General features: G+C 46.8%; 1 protein-coding gene across 1 annotated transcript in view; it reads right to left on the reverse strand.

The window, feature by feature from the left end:
• Nucleotides 1-17494, reverse strand: part of ANKRD2 (ankyrin repeat domain 2) — an 89750-nt gene that overhangs the window by 26421 nt on the left and 45835 nt on the right. The window contains exons 5-6 of the mRNA XM_086920253.1: nt 16795-16893; nt 10836-10934 (exon numbers count right to left, since the gene is read on the reverse strand). Of these exons, the coding sequence (XP_086776379.1) occupies nt 10836-10934; nt 16795-16893 (198 nt within the window). The remainder of the gene's footprint in view (nt 1-10835; nt 10935-16794; nt 16894-17494) is intronic.

Consider the following 17494-nt stretch of genomic DNA (forward strand, 5'->3'; position numbering starts at 1 on the left):
ACAGAAATCAGAAAAGACACAAAACAAAGGCTATAATAACATCATCCACATATCTGCCCTCCCAACTCCCAGTGTATCAGACTTCATACCTTGTTAATCTGGGTATAAGGGAGAATAAGGCCCATTCAGGGCGAGACAAAAGAAAACAGAACACCAGCCCATACAGGGCCGAATTAATACAGGCTTGTGCGGATAATGTATAACAACATAAGGAGAGGTTCTAGAGAAACACAGTGTGTTATAATGTTGTATATATATTAATTATAACTAAACCTCGGATAGGGTCTCTTACATTAAGTTCAGAGACTCAATAAATATATAAAAACGTAATCTCCGTGTGAGATTAATCCTGAGGCATCTTGAAAATGTACTTTTTTTTATTATGTACCGTGTTATCGAATCTCTTTCATGAATTGTTTCTGTTAAATTATTCTTTTTCCAAACAAGCAATGTAATACACAATGAATTTTATGGGGTTTCCCCATTTGTTTTTAATTGCACGAGCACTTTGTGAATGCCATTCTCCTTGTATAGTTTAAAAAGCGTGGCTTGGATGGCAACGCAGGCGGTTGCCTAAGTTCGTGAGCTCCGTGACCCCGGGAAAAGAACTGCGATAAGGAACGGCGAAAAGACCTACAACTACCACTTTGTGGTTGTAATAGGTGTAGGAACATAAGGAGCAGCAGGAGAGGAAGCGTGGAGGAGCGGAACACTTGTATGAGGCAGATAACAAGCCGATTCCCTCAAGGCAGCGAGCAGAAGGGGGGCGGAGCAGTAAGCAGGACGAAGCCAGAAGCTCACCGATCACTCCGTAACTGTCACTGAACGAGCCCGGCACAAGGAGGAAACGCAGAGCAATAGCGAAGCCAAGACAAGCAGGGTTATGCGGAAGGCAAGCCAAGTGCAAGTAAGGAGCCGGAGCACAACGGAGAAGAAAAGGAACTGATAACAGACCCCGCAGCGGCCATCTTGCACACTCCGTCGCTGGCGCTGAGCAGCTGTGGGAAGCGTGTGCGGTGAGCTCCACGGCAGCCGACTGTGGACACGGCGGCGAACAGAAGTAAGTCCGCTTCACCCCCGCAGGCAAAAAAAAATAAAAAAGCGCAGCTGAGGCAGGAGGCGAAACGGGAATCTCCGGAGCAGGGTAGAACATGCGGCGGCCATCTTGGTGGGGGCACAACAACAGCCAGCATACCGCCAAGTAAATCGACCACAACACGTGGGCCCCGCCCGGCCCCAACCAACTCCGGCGCATATAGGACATAGGGACATAGGGAGAAGCGGTAAATAAGCAAGTAGCTGGGAGCCTAAAGAGCAAGCGACGTCCTGCCGAATAAGGGGTATATCGGTGGCGGCCATCTTAGAGGGGAGAAACAACCACTCTACAACATAACAGGCGAACAGGGCGGCCATCTCAGAGGGTGACCCCACCATACCCGGCGACAAATACCGAACAGGCACTACAGAGCGACGTAGAGAGGGGAAGACGAAAGTAAGAAGCAGCCAGCTGGCAGCACTACCCCTAAAAGAACAAAGAGGAAGCGTAGTCCTGCCGGGGGGGAGCAGACAGCTGTGGCGGCCATCTTAAAGGGGAGAACAACTACCCTATCCCACAAATAGCATCAGAAGAGCGGGGAACACGAGCACAACACCGCCAGTAAACATAGTAGCGGCACAAGCCACTCAGGTCTGAAGGAAGACGAGAGAAGAGCCAGGAGGGCACCAAAAAGACCCCCCCACACGGGCTGCACAGAGAAAAGGCAAGGCACAGTCAAGTGCGGGCAAACCCAACAAAACCCGCCGGCAGGCAAACAGGCAGTCCTGTGAAGGACACGCACCCCCACCTGCACCAATACACAAGCGCGACTGCCAGCAGCGACATACAGAGGGGACACTAGACGACCAAGCACAGAGCCCTGGCGTCCGGGAAAACCAGGACAAGGACCATAAGGTGGCCAAGCAGGTTTGCCTTCGGAGCCACAAAGGCAGACAAAGTCACGATCGACACAAGTAACAGCCTATCACAAGAGACACAACAGGCAGACCAGCAAAATAAAGATAGGCTGTCAATATATCAAGAAAGAAGAGGTTTCGATAGAATGTCAAACAGCGACACAAAAAAAATCAGGAAAGATCTGGACTCACCTGTGAAACTGAAAGGCTTAAAAAACACGGAGACAGCAATGGACCTGCTCTTAAAAAAAATAACTGAATCCAACGACCTCGCCAAAGCGACCAGGAAATCCATGGACAATGTGCAGCTAGAGCTCACAGCCATACGGGCGGATCAGAACAAGATAACAAGCAGAGTAGGGGAAGCTGAAAGAAGAATCAGCGACATAGAAGACAAATCTGACACCATGGACAAGGACGTACGATATATCTCAAAAATCTCCAGTGATATGCAAAGACTGCTTGCTGAACAGGAAGACAAGAACCGTAAAGGCAACATCAGGATCCTGGGAGTACCGGAGGAGGAGGAAGAGGAGGCAGGCTCCTGCGCAGCACTGCTTGAGGCACTGATACCCAAACTAACTGGTCTAAACTTTGAAAGAACCTTCGAGATCGACAAGGTCTATAGAGTGCCGGCCATAAGACAACAGCACATGAAGGGGCCTAGAACAATCATATGCAAACCCCCGAGAGCAAACCACACCGATGCGATTTTCGCTTTCGCGCGAATGGGCCAAACACTCAGCTGGAAAGGCAAGAAAATAATCATAACCCAAGACTTCTCTAAAGGCACAGTGGAAACAAGGAAAGGCTTCCTGGCACTGAAAGACAATCTGAAGAAAGCCGGGATAACAGGCACCTTTGCGGGACCGGCCAAGATGAAAATAACAGACAAGAGAGGAACACGCCTGTTCGATGATCCGGCAGATCTACGAAGGTACCTGCAAGAGCCGGTCCAGGAAGAGATGGAGCACAACTGCCCAGGCACAGCAAAGAGAAGAGCGTCATCGGATGGCTCGGACACAGGAGAAAACGCTGCAGCAGGCCGCAGATAGAACGACCCGATCAGTAGATCACAAAGGAACTTTCCTACCTCGCAAGACAACACCTACCTCATCGGAAGAAGGAACTACCTCAACAATGGGAACATAGGAACTTTGGACACTTTAAGATCACAGACAAGTATTTCGCACTCAGGACACGTACAGTCAAGAGCTGGTCCCTTTGATCGGCAATATCCTTTGTCTAAAATGCGCAGCACGGGAGGGAGGCAGAGATGGTCTTTTCTTTGCTTTAATGTACCCGGGGGGGCGGAGGGCGGGAACCGTTGCTGTCGCACGTTTACAGTACGTTGACAGGGGGGAGGGGGCGGGGGGGCGGAGGGGGGGAGAGGGCCGGGGGGGAGGCCATGTAGCACGGACAATCTTAGCCTGGTGGAACCACTCATTTTCTTTTCTCTTCTTTCCTATATCCACACATACCCCCTCATCCCAATCCACATCCCAGGGGGGCACCAATGACTGGTGGCGGTTAGCAAACAAGCATAGAACAAAGAGAAGCAACACAGATCCCACCCTAAGGCACAGCGATAGAACTATCACACCATGACTACACTTGACACTAAGGGCCAAGCACAGATAGCCTCGGACATTAAAATCATGTCACTTAACGTCAAGGGCCTCAACCACCCCGTCAAGCGACGGAAAACACTAGACTACCTAAACAGACTGAAGGCAGATGTATACGTCCTCCAAGAAACTAGAGTGTCCTTAGAAGACGCTAACAGGCTTAAGGCCAACTGGATAAGCGAGGTGTTATGCTCACCTGCAGTCAACAAAAAGGGAGGAGTCATCACCATAATCAGTAAGAAAGGGAAGTTCCAGGTTCACAACAATGTTGCAGACACAAAAGGTAGAAGGCTGCTTACATCCATCAAAAGAGGCGACAAAACAATACACATAGCAAACATCTATGGGCCAAACGCGGTGGACAAAAAATTCTGGGAGGAGATAGAGAGTGAGCTAAGCAGGATCCCACTGGGCGAACTACTAATCACCGCAGGAGACATGAACCAGGCGATGGACAATGCCATAGATAGACATCCGCACAGACCTAGGCACACCTCACAAGAACAGAACACACTCAAAAACCTATGCACCAAACTCGCACTAGCGGACCCGTGGAGGCTACAAAACCCTAGCGCCAGAGAATACACTTTCTACTTGAACCCCCACAACTCATATAGCAGGATAGATTACATACTCATGTCCGACACACACACACACCTGACAGACACAACTGAAATAGGACCCATAACAGTCTCGGACCATGCACACATATCCCTCTCCTTAAGTGGCAAACATAACGAAACACCAAGCAGAATGTGGCGCCTCAACAGTGACATACTCGAGAACCCCGCCAACATTACCGAAATAGAGGTAGCGATCAAAGAATATCTCCAGTATAACGACACAGCAGACACAGAGGCAGCAACACTATGGGACGCGCTCAAAGCAACAATAAGAGTAAAACTCCTGAGTATTAAAGCACGTATGAACAGGGGCAGGAACAAAAAGATTAAAGAGCTGGAGGAGCAGATTAAGGAGTTAGAAAGGAACCACATGGCCAACTTAAAGGACAGGAATACACTCACAACACTCACAAAGAATAAATACGAGCTAAACAGAATCCTAAGTGAGAGAGCCTCCACATGGTCAACAAATATAAATCCATAAACTTATGCTCGGCAAATAAAGCAGGGAAAGCCTTAGCAGGGTACCTGAAAGCCAAGCAAAGGCAGCACTCAGTCGCGGCAATCACAGACGCAGATAACAAGACACACACAGCGAATAAACAAATCCTCGAAACATTCAGGAAGTTCTACAAAGACCTATACACTGCGGACACATCGCTGGAGGCAGACGGCGGGGCAAGCCTGCTAGAGAAGCTCGATCTACCCAGACTAAGCGACAAACAAAGAGAAGCCCTAGATCAAAACATAACCAAAGCGGAAGTAGGGATGGCCATAGACTCACTAAAACCGAACAAGGCCCCAGGACCGGACGGCTTCACAGCCACCTTCTATAAAGAATTCCAACCGCTACTCAAAGACACGCTAGTCAGAGTATTCCAAGCGTGTGCGGAAAAAGGCAATATGACAGACTCAATGGCAGAGGCAAACATTATTGTTATCCCCAAAGAAGGGAAAGACCCCCAGTTCCCACACAACTACAGGCCAATTTCCTTAATTAACGTGGACTGCAAAATCTACGCTAAAATCATGGCAGCGAGACTAAATGCATATCTCCCCTCTCTCATACACAAAACTCAAGTGGGCTACCTGAAAAATAGACTCTCGCAAGATAACACCAGACTGCTATGCCACTTAATAAACCCCACGGCCAACAGCACGGAAAAGGCTGTCATGATCGCATTGGATGCAGAAAAAGCCTTCGATAGAGTCTCATGGCCCTTCCTAAACCAATGCATGCTCAAGTTCGGACTTGGCGAGAAGTACAGAGGCATGGTCATGTCCCTGTACAAAAACCCCCGGGCTCGAGTGGTGGTAAACGCAGCTACATCGAATACACTCACACTAGGCAGAGGGACAAGGCAGGGCTGCCCCCTCTCACCGGGGTTATTCCTGCTGGCCCTAGAACCACTCCTCTACATGATTAGGTCAAACCCCCGGATCACGGGGGTGCAGATAGAAGGTCAAGCATTCAAGCTAGCTGCATACGCGGATGACATTCTGATCACCACAAACAACCCACAAGAGTCAATTGAGGCACTCGTGCAAACAATAGAGGAATACGCACATGTCTCAGGCTATAAACTCAATAGGGAGAAATCCGAATGCAAACCTATGAACTGCCACACCACCAAAGCTGTCCTGGGCACGTCCGGCCTGGCATGGCAAACGAAACCCCTGAAATACCTAGGCCTCCTCTTCGGAAGGGACCTAAGATCAACGCTAGACCACAATGAGGAGGCGATGTTAAAAAAAATTACGTCCAAGCTAGACACGTGGGGCCCCAAATTCATAAGCTGGTGGGGAAGAATTGAGACAATAAAGATGATGGTCACCCCCATGCTAAACTACCTGCTCTCCATACTGCCTCTCACACTCACAACCGATTTCCACAAACACATAGACAAAAACATCAACATGTTCCTCTGGGGAGGTAAAAAACCAAGAATCAGCTTAGCGAAACTCAGACTCAAAAAAGAACAGGGCGGACTGAACCTCACAAACTACAAGGCCTTCCAAACGGCATGCCTTGCCAAACAGGGAATACACTGGATAGCCCCCATAACAGAGTACATGCCGGTATGGCTGGATCTGGAAAGGGGTATTCTAGGAGGAGCAGACCCAATTATGGTACTCACGGCGCACAAACACCCAGAGGCCAAAAACGCAATTATCCGCAACACAAAGACAGCGCTGCTGAGAGTAGACAAGGAAATGGCAGTAAGTATCAAAGGCACCAAATGGGAGTCACTGTGGCACAATACCAAAGTCACATACAAGGGCAAAACGCTAGACAGCAAGGAATGGTATAGCAGAGGCATCACAACGCAGTCACAACTAGAAGCAGGGAACAACCCACTCACCTACAAGGCACTACAGCAGACAACCTCCCTACCAGACAAGGAGTTCTATGAATTCCTAAAAATCAAAGCAGCAATCACCAAAGCGAGCCTCTCGAAAGTTAAACCCACCATCATACAGTACGCACAAAACTTAAACAAGACAGGCCACCAAACAGCGCAAATTTACAAGTTAATCACACCACGCACCACAACTCTAAACAATAAGACACTGGCCTTTTGGGAGGAGACCATACAAAGACCGCTAAATGAGGAAGAGAGGGCCAGACTATGGACGTCAGCGTCCAAAAACAAAATCACGCCACAGCTAGCACAAACCAAATACTGGTTACTCCACAGGCTGCACTGGACACCAGCGAAACTAGGGAAAGTGGGAGCTAGCGAGAGCAACACATGCTGGATTTGCCAGGAGGCAACAGGAGATCTATCCCACATGATATACGAATGCCCCAGAGTCAAAACCTTCTGGAACAAGGTCTATAACGTCATAGACACAGTCACGGGAAGCAAGACACAAAGAGGACTAGCGGGGATAGCCACTGCCTTCCTAGCATCAGAACTTCAGTCCAAAGAAGTACGAGACCTGGTCGATGTACTCCTGCAGGCTGCGGTGAAAACGATCTTGGGTAACTGGAAGGACACCAGCAAAGCCACCTTCAAACGCTGGTTCAACTGGGTAACCTTCCTCCGGGGGGCAGACAACATCACTGCCAAGCAAATGACGGCGAATCACACTGCCAAAGACCACATGTGGGAAGCACTCGACGCCTATCTGGAGCAGTGACCCCCCCCCCTTCTTTCTCTTCTCTTTTCCTTTCTTCTCTCTCTCTAGGCCCCCACCAGGCCGCAACATTGTAAGAACAGCACAAAGTAAGACGACTGTTTTGTTTTTGTATATGGAAAAATTTATTCTCAATAAAAATATTTTGAAATGAAAAAAAAAAACTGTAAATTACTGCACATTACAAGATGTTTGCCAAATTACCAACATGGCTTTTTAGTCCTCTCTTAATGTTGATAGAGAGGTGGAGATAAAATGGCGCAAATCGTTATGCACTTTGACACTGAGGAAGCCGTTTTACGGCGAAACGCGTTTGTCTTTTTTGGGGGCAGGGGGGTCTGCCAATAAATCGTGAAATATTCCAAGCTTGGAGTGCCGTCTACTTTCTTGAAACGAAGCAAGTGTTTGTCTATATATATTACCCACTGGCAGTCTCCACTGGGAAGTTATATTTAGGTCAGTGTTTCCATTGGAAATGCGTTTTTTGTGATCCTAATAACTTTGGCATTGTTTAACGAATCTCTGCGAAACTTTCCAAAAAGGTGCTACTTTTTGACTCATTTGTGCAAGGAAATATCGGAGGTGATCCGTTAAGCGGGGGCCGAGAAAAAAAGGTGGGGGTACCAAATGCAAAACCCTAAGCATTTTCCGCAAACTTCTTTAGGCAGGGATACAGCAAAAACTGCTGAACGGAATTACACCAAATTTGGCAGGAAGGTAGATCTTTGTCCGCAGATTGTGCATTGGTGTAAATCTGTTCAGTAGTTTTTGAGAAATTAAAGTTGAAATGTATTTATACATCTCAACGGTTGGATTAGTGGGACTCTTGCGAGAGTCCCTCAAACCCAGTTTTAACAAATAGCGCGTTCTGATTGAGCCAGGGAGATTTGTTCCCATTGTCATCTTGCTCCCACTCTAATTGGCTACCAGCAACATGAGAAAAATATTGCTGGCAGCTAGTACAGGACTCAGGGACATGGTCCCCTGTCCTAAAGTAAATTAAAATATATATATATAAGGGGACAGGTTAGGGATACACTGCTCCCCTCTTCCCGGTAGGGGGTCCACAGGGACAACCATCCCCCCTCACACCTATCAGGCCCCAACTTTTTTTTGCTGTGATCCAGCAGAATCGAAATACAAAATGGCGGCTTGGGCCTTAACCTTCAATTAAAGGCCTCGGATAGCCCACCCATGGGGCCGCATTGTTTATTTAAGGGGACGTGGTCACACAGCCCCCCCTTCCCGACTCCTGGTCAAAGGTAGTAAGCACTATATAAATACAATAACTAATATAGGCCCCAGTGTGCTCACCCACGGGCTGCATTCAATAAGGGAGGGGACGTGTGGCCCCCCTCCTTGAGCCATTATAGGCCCCGGGAAACACCGTGCTGGGGCAAAATTTCCATTAAAGTGAGAGGGCCACGTAGCCCCCATACCCAAGCCTCCAAAGGCCCCGGTGACCCCTTCCCACATCTTCCAGGGCAGATTTCATTAATAAAGGGCAGGGGAGGCATATGCCCCCCCCCCCTCCCCACTCTGAGCAATTATAGGCTCCAAGGAGCGCACCCTCAGGGCGAATTGTTCTAAAAAGGGGAAGGGGACTGCGGGTGCCCTGGGGCTCCCACTGCAGCCCCCGAATGTATGGTGGGTTCCCTGGGTGGGCACCAGGGCATCCACCTACATTAAATACACGTCCCAGATGATGGGGTCCGAAGGGCCAAAAAAGGCTTTGGGGGCCAGGTGGCCCCCTCCCTTTTCAAAAAACGACCCTGGGAGATGTGGTCTCCAGGGCTTTTTAAAGGCTCGGGGAGGGGAGCTGTGTGACCCCCCCTCCTCTTTAAAAAAAACAGTCCTGGAGGTTGAGGTCCCCAGGGCCTAAAAAGGCTCAGCAGGGGGGCCACTTGGTCCCCATCCCCTTCAGAAACATAAGACCATGGGGATGGGTTCGAGAAGGTGGCCGCGTTGTCCATCCCTCCCCTTTAAAAAAAAAAAGGCCCTGGGGAATGGGCTCTCTAGGGCTCAATAAGGCTCGGGTGGGGGCTACTTGGCTCCGCCACCCCTTTAAAAACATAAGGCTCTGAGGGGATGGGTTCCCCAGGGCCTAATGGGGCTTTGGGAGGGGGGCATGGGCCCCCCTCCTCTTTTAAAAAAAGATGAGGCCCTGTGGGAATTTGCTGCAGGGCCTGGCCATAGGCCAGGCTCTGTGGCAAACCTTCAGCCGTGTACGACCAAAGGCCGTGTGCAGTGGAGGAATTGGCTTTACATATGGTAATAAAATATTAATTTACATTTTTTTAAAGACTCGAAATTCACTGAAAAAAACAAAGGTCAAAGTAACGTTATAGTTAGGTGAATACATCAGTGACAACATTAACATTTTGAACAAAAAAAAACACAGATATTCACCCTTTATAGTTAGCAGAGTTATATAAAAACACACACTCACTTAAATATACTTACCTTTCATTTTAATGGCATGCCTTGTAAAGGCATATTTGTGGCAAAGGCATTCCGTAGTAAATGATGCATGGTAAAGCCATGCCATTGAAAGCACCGTTTTGTAAAGGCTGTTTCCCTCATGGAATATAATGCTTGCTCTTTGATCCTCACTTCATATAGCTCCAGAATTACATGGAAAACTAGGTGGCGGTAATTTAGCAAATCTGGCTTTGCCTGAAGACCTGAGAGTCGCCGCTGTTCCTAACGCATTGCACCCTGTACGCATAGAATATAAGTGCAGTATTGGTGCCCTGCGATCTAAAGCCATTTTGTGCTCACTTGCTTCAACTTTTCAGCACAGAATATCTATTGTTCCAGAAAGTTAATTGACGCTGCCTTTTACTCTGATTTGCATTGTGCAGCGTTGCTTAGCTCTGTGTGAGCATTTGCACACGCAAATAGTAAACTAGGCTAGTTGTAGTATCCTAAAAACCAGCTCAGCAGTACTGCATGTACAACACATTATAAGAATATTTTCAACCCCTATCTACTCTATCTTTCGCCTGTGTTTTGGTAAGATAAAACTTCTTCACAACCAAACCACCAGGACACTTGGATCATCCAACTAAATCCTTCAGGGGCCATACCGTCTCCCCTTGAAAGGTGAAAGCCATTTTTCACCCTTGCTACCTAAGATCCGAATTGTCCCATTGCAGTTTTAAATGTATCTCTAAAAAACATTGATTTCAAGCTTTTCCGTGTCTAAAGATAGTTTATTCTTTGCAGTTTTCTATTTAAGTGCCCTACACAGTAATTCACTCATAAAGTCCTGCGTCAGCCAGTGTATGAACCCTTATTTTCTATAAAGACACAGAAGACATAAAAAAGTGGTGGTCCTAATACAGTTCATAGTTACTGTTGGTCAGAGAAGACATGAGCGCAAAGTTTGCATCATTCACTATCACTTCTCAGCAACATTATAAATGCCTTCTGACGGAATAAAAGATGATAAAAATCAAGTGTTTTAAAAGAATGCTTTGTCCCCTACCTTGTCTTTCATATTGATATCTGCTCCATAGCTCTGAAGAAGTTTTACTACCTCTAGTTTGCCACCTCGACAGGCCCAGTGCATGGCAGTAGAGTCAAGCTGCGGAAAGAGAAGGAATTGAACATTCAGAAGGTTTTTACCAAATAAAAGATCTTTTTATCATTTAAATCTCAGTTATAAGGTATAACCCTCACCCTCTGACTCCACATACAATTGTTTAAAATGTTGCGCAGATCAGGGAATAGTCGGCCAAGTGCAGTGAATTGAGGCGCAGTTGTGTCACACGAACCCTACTTCTCCTGTCACTAAGTCATCCGTGAACTTTCTTCTGATCTTCTGGTGAACATTCCAGGGAAGGTGTACAGACTCTACTAGCCGTCTTATGCAAGAATTCCTTGCGGTATGTAAAGTCGTCAAAGTGAGAACACAAGCCCTGCAGTGGCATGCCCCTGTTGGATGCTGAGGCATAAAGAAAGCACTGGCATCTTAGAGAAGCTGCTGTTTCAGAAGATTAGTAGACTTGTGCTTAGTAAGAGGAACCCAACAGTATGATGATACCCATGTGTGGTGAAATGCATTTAAAGGTATTTAAGGTATCTACGTCCCTATTATCATACTTCCCGTCTGCCATTATGCTCCATTATCCAGAGCAGGGGCGCAGCTTGGGCAGTAAGATTGGGGGCGGGTGGGTTGGGGGGTTCAGATTTCCTAACATTCACACTGGTTTAAATATATTAGAACATTGGAATGTTGGGAGCTCCATTGCAGACAATGGAGTGCTCCCTGCTTCTACGGGCCGGTAAAGGCCCGTAGAGCAACATTCCAATGTTCTACAAAGGCTTCTTCGAGAACCCTTTGTTTAATTTGTTAGAACATTCTGCCCTCTAGTGGCAGAATGTTCTAATAGCCTTATAGCCCTTCGTAGCAGGGCTATACCGGCTATTAAAGTCCCGCTGTCTCGTTAAAGTCCCTTGCCTTCGGCTTGGGCCTTTAACGATTCAGCGGGCGTTTAATAGCCGGTATAGCCCGCTACGGCGGGCTATAAGGCTATATTATAGGAGAAGCAGGGCAGGAAGGGAGAATAGGGAAAGGGCAATAGGGAAAGGGCAGGAACGCGCTGTACTGCAATAGGGAAAGGGCAGGAACGCGCTGTACTTAACAATAGACAATTCATTCCTGTAATTTCCCAGCTCCAGTGTACAATGTGCTGCCTAGCGCCAAAGCAGGCACCCTTGCACCAAAGAGTGCCTGCGTTGTACGCAGGATTGTTTTGTGAAGGAAGGGCCCCTTCCTGCACAAAAACAATCCCCGGAGGCATTTTCCTGCAGAATGCAGCACACATAGAAAGAGGAAGTAACAAGGAGAAATTAAGATATTTTTTACTGCGTGCCTGCATTGTAAGGAGGATTGTTTTTGTGCAGAAGGGCACCTAACGAGGAGAAATAAAGATATTTCTCCTCGCTACGCCACACCTGGGGAGGTGTAGCATTTTGACGCATTTCCAGGTTTACCACTGATGGTAAATCTGGAAATCCGACAAAATCTATCGGTGGATGTATGGGATCACCCACGCTCCACCCATGGAACGCCTCCCTGGGAGGAGTAACGCAAAGATTTGCACTGCCTTATGTTACTCTGGATTTATCAAGCCACTCAGGGCCACACAAGGTGCCTTTGTGTGGCTTAATAAATCCAACTTGGGTTTTGTGTCATCCTTGTGCTCCTTGTGTGGCACACGGGCAACACAAAACCTTCATAAATATGCCCCTCAATAATTTGTAAAATAACCATTTTTAAGACATTTGAAACAGACGATTGTGTGTGTGTGTGTGTGTATCTGCATGGGGATGTAAAAATCCCATGTGAAATACTACAAACACCTCACCATACCCGACTTATAGCACCTGTACCCAACTATTTACTACTGAATATATTAATGAAGAGGGTGGAATACCCCAAACACCCCCACAACAGCTACGCCCCTGATCCAGAGGTCTGATTAACAAAAGCTTTAGTGCTGCTTACTTAAACCTAGGAATGCAAAAAAATTCATCTTCTCCTGCAAACGGCCTGTCATGAGTCACAGAATTAGATTCTTGAGATATTCAAAAGGGCAAATGGCATGGCACTTTAGGAAAGTCTGCCAAATGGAAATACTTTGTGCAGTCTTGTAACAAACACAGTGGCAGAAGGAACGTTTACAGGGTAGTGGCCACTAGCAATGTTGATGTGTATTTACAGACATTCTCATTCCCAGCGACTTTTCTCTCCCCAAGTGCACCCCTAATAATAATTGTAAAATAAACGATGGAGTATATGCTTGATTAGGATAGGAAAGATACCGAAATGGCCCCTATTTTCAAGGGCTAGATGATAAGGGATTTCTTTACAAGGAAAACACAGGTCTGGCTGTGGTTGCTGTGCAGCCTTGGCTTATGGGTACAAAGTACTGTCTCTTTCCACTGGTGCACCCAAGATGTCAGAAACAAGTGCACTCCTGTTGGTTTACAAATGAGTTCATTTAACCTTTTGGGTGACCAACGTGGCAAAGTCAAGCATTCAAGGCTTCCTCCAGGTGGCGATAAGGTTTTGGAGCTGAGATACAGATTGATTCAGCAATCAGACACAATAAATCTCCAGCCAGGGTTATTGCAGTAGAAAATAATAGTTGGGAAGAAGGTTGGGTCAATTGGTATGTAAAACAATACAAAACCCAATCCATCCTAGCACCTTCTGGACCTGAGCAGTAATCCAAATAATGTTTGTAGCGCTCCAATAAGTGCATTGCACGAGGTCAAAAAACAGAAGTGCAGTGGGCACTATGTGTACTCTTATTGTGAACAATGTCTGTTCTGTAGTGCTTCAAAATATTCCCTCATTTATTCCTGAGGGCTACGTCCGACACGTCAATATGAGTCTATCCAATTGATGCCTGCTATGTATTGTCAATAAGTTGCCCTGATTTCACCTGTATCTCAAGGTTCGGAGGGAGGGGTGTGTAGCTCAGCTGTTGCAAGCATGTGGCTCATCAATACTGTGCAACGTCCAATAGCTTTGTCAGTCTCTCCATAGCCTGTTGAGAAAGAAGTAGCATAGAAGCCAACATTCAGAAAATTGCAACATATTCCTTCGGATTTTGTCAATTCTAAATAATGGATAAATCTGTCTCAGTCGCAGGTGTAATTCCACAATGTGTAGATTCACTAATTTCTTTGTGAATAACATACTTAATGCTTAGCCTCTATCAGCTCCTAGGACAGTTTACCTGCCTGCAGTCTCTATGTTGCATCAGCCACTCGGTGCTTTGACCTGATTAAGTCGAAATAAAAACACAATGTGACTGCCATGCGACTGTGCCTTGCCTCAGTGTTTTGATATTTTCCTGTATGGTGCAACTAGGGACTTGCCTTTGCTTGTCATCACAACCTCCCAGGCTAGATCCTGTAATGTTGAGCATGTTCTATTCCTCTAGTTTCTTTGCATGTAAGGATTCTGGAGAACATAGATATCAACAGCCCATCTCACAGCGCTGCTCTAACTTGAACTGCGAGTAGGCAAGGCATGTGCCCTGCGCCTGATGTGCAAACCAGGCCCATGATAAAGTGGCTAAGCAGTGTAGGATTCATGACCCATCTTGTTAACCTTAAGTAAGCAGGAATCAGCAGCAACAAACCTCTTTACGCATCGTGGCGAATGAAGGGACTGATGCTTGTGAGGGTGCGGCTGGCCTCCATTTCTGCATTCGATGTTGCCATGAGGCAGACATAGAACCCACTCCCTTCAATGGGCAAAAGATAGTTAGCTGGGCCGCAAAATATGTTGCATGGGCAGGCACTTGCCACTTAGACAGCAGAAGCTGTTCGTCCTGAGCAGCCCCCACTTTGTGAATGGGGACTTATGCTTTACCACCGCAGCAGAGTTAACTCAGCAGTGACACCTTTCCCGGTAAGTCGCGAGGAGGAGGGGCCATAACGTACCCATTTCCATCAAAACTCTCAATGTTGATGCTGCAATTAACAGAGGTATTTGGAATTGCAGTGTTACTTTGCACACTGCGCACACTGCCATCTTTGCACCACAAAAACCCTTTCATGCATCTGTCCTTTCAATTCTGTAGCCGCTGTCTCACCTCATTTGCGCCGTTGCTAATTCTACACTTCCTTTTGTATTCACCAGTCCCATCCTCTTCATTCAGGGGTCCCATTGCCTCTCACGAGCATCGGATCGGTTTCCAACTCAGATCAGGAGTCAGTAGAGCAGTTTACCCATCAATTACTGACAGCTGCTATCTTATCATGACAGTGAAGACTAGGTCCAGCACCTTCTCTTCTGTGTTCCCCTGACAATACTTTTGACAGATATTCCTTTATCTATTGATTACTGGAGGTTTGTTGAGCGTTGTCACATCCCAGCCACGTCACTGTGCTTGGATACAGATACTACCCTCCCCACCCCACATAGTAAACAGATCCTGGAGTTACGCTGTCTTCCTGCTCTTGGTGCTGGTGTGAATGAGTTGGGTAAGGAGGTGTGCCGAACTGATAGTGGAAGTAGGAAAGGATGTTAAGCCGTGCCTGTTGCTGGTTGCATCACATTGCCTTTTATAGTTTGTTGCATGCTAAAGTTTAGTCCAACTATTATTTTTAGCTTGCTCACTGGCCGGGGCACAAGATTTAAGACTCCCCAACCTTTCCCTTTGTAAAGTTTCCCAGGTGTTATTGAATTTTTAGCAGCTGTGAAAAGAGTGGTCAACTCAATGTTTCTCCTAGATTTCAGAGTCAGTGGTGCAGTGTGGAGCCTCATCCACCTTTACTGGGTGAAACTCCTACGTAGTGTTAAGTTAATAAACACAGTATTGAACATTTTAATTATCAGTAGTTTCCTGAATCAACAACAGCTGGCTCAAAATCCTAGACCGTGTACTCTGCTGCGTCTGCCCTATCTATGTTTCTGCTATTTAAAATGTTATTGGAGAAACACGTTGGATTTTGATGATCTGGGAGCTCCGATTGACGGATGGTGGGGTAGATGTGCCTTTTATGCCCTTGGCTTTCCTCCAATCATTCTTTCTGTGTACAGTGCACTGATTATAGGATTGTTATCCCTGGCCTAGCCAGGACCCCGTAAAGAGCCTTTAGTGACCCGTTAGACCCACATTTAAAGCCTGGCGAAGTAGGAGCGCTTCCATATTCTGTACGTGGCCCCGACACCACCAAACTCACTGACCCCCTGTCTCATTTGGTTAGAAGAACCACAGGATTCCTGACACTGGACGATCAGCTGGCTCTTCCATCGGAAACCCTTGACCGTAAGACCCATCTGCAACATGAGCACCAGGGCACACCACAAAGTAGGTGGGGAGACAGTCACTGGTTTTTCCCTGCTGGGGCCTGCTATGCGAGACATGGTAAACCCACATAGGGAAAACAAACAATGGCCCCCTCCCCATGCGCAGGGCAAACTCTGACTTTGGTTATTTGTGTGTGAAAAAAAAAACTAAATGCCAAGCTGCCTAAAAAGAAAATGACCACGCACTCTGCATCAATCCATTTATGGCTCAGAGATCCCTGCCAGGGAGATGGGATCTCTTAAGTATGGTGGGCAGTCGGACACTGGGGGTTGGGGGGCGCGATCTCTGCTGACCGGTAGGCCAGGCGGAGCACCCAGTTCTATACACAAGGCATGATTGTTGCCCTGTCTTTTTATATTAAGGTCGAATCTGGTTACCTGCTTTGTAGCACCAATTCACATCTGCGATTCACTGGATGGATGGTTTGAAGAACCATCAAGATTTTCCTGATCATGGACATCTGTGGGTTTGTGTTCTTGGCAGGTGGGCCATTGTATGATGACTAAAGTAACTCACTATGTAAGTCACGTGACTTTGAAATGCACTGATGTTTTACTGGAAGCAAAAGGTAAAGAACTGAACTATCGGGGTCAAATGTTTAGCACTTACCCGGTCTCTGAAGTTTACTGATGCTTTGCTCCCAAGTAGTTTCTGCAGAATATTCACGTGACCCTCCAGAGATGCTCTATGGAGAGCCGTTCTCCTAAACTGAAATAAAGACAAAAACAAGCAGTAATTCAACTTTAACATTCTTAAATCCGATTGCAAAAGAAGCCCCTTGTCACTTTTTCCTTAATGCACAGAATGAACAGAACAGTTCTAGGATGGGATTTAGAGCAGTTACCACATTTTTCTCCACCCCAATGCCACACAGGAGCATCTGCTCTGAACAGCAGTCATGATTTTGCATTCCAAGAGGGCCATCTTAGCCTTCCATCCTTCTGAGGTCTGCCTGTTAAGTATATTTAAACTGACTGGTAACATCCGTTATCCACGGTGCTTAAAATGACAGAAGTGCGGTACGAAGCGTTGCCCAAGAAACACGCTTTTTATATGCTACCAATGGAATTCTGGATTTTTCTACTTTACATTGAAACACATCTCAGTGTGAGGGTTGTTTCCCCCCACCCCCCGCCCCCAAAAATGTATGCAATAACTGCCTTGTACTGTGCACTTTTATGCAATTCTATACTTTTTTTGCAGTTTTATATACTGTGAACTCGGCCCTAAAGTAATGGAGCCCGCTACACAGTTACATTACACAAGTACACAATCATGAGTTTTTTAGGCAGGGGGAGAATAGTGGTGA

The sequence above is a fragment of the Lissotriton vulgaris genome, chromosome 5, assembly GCF_964263255.1.
Source record: "Lissotriton vulgaris chromosome 5, aLisVul1.2, whole genome shotgun sequence".
Taxonomy (NCBI): Eukaryota; Metazoa; Chordata; class Amphibia; order Caudata; family Salamandridae; genus Lissotriton; species Lissotriton vulgaris.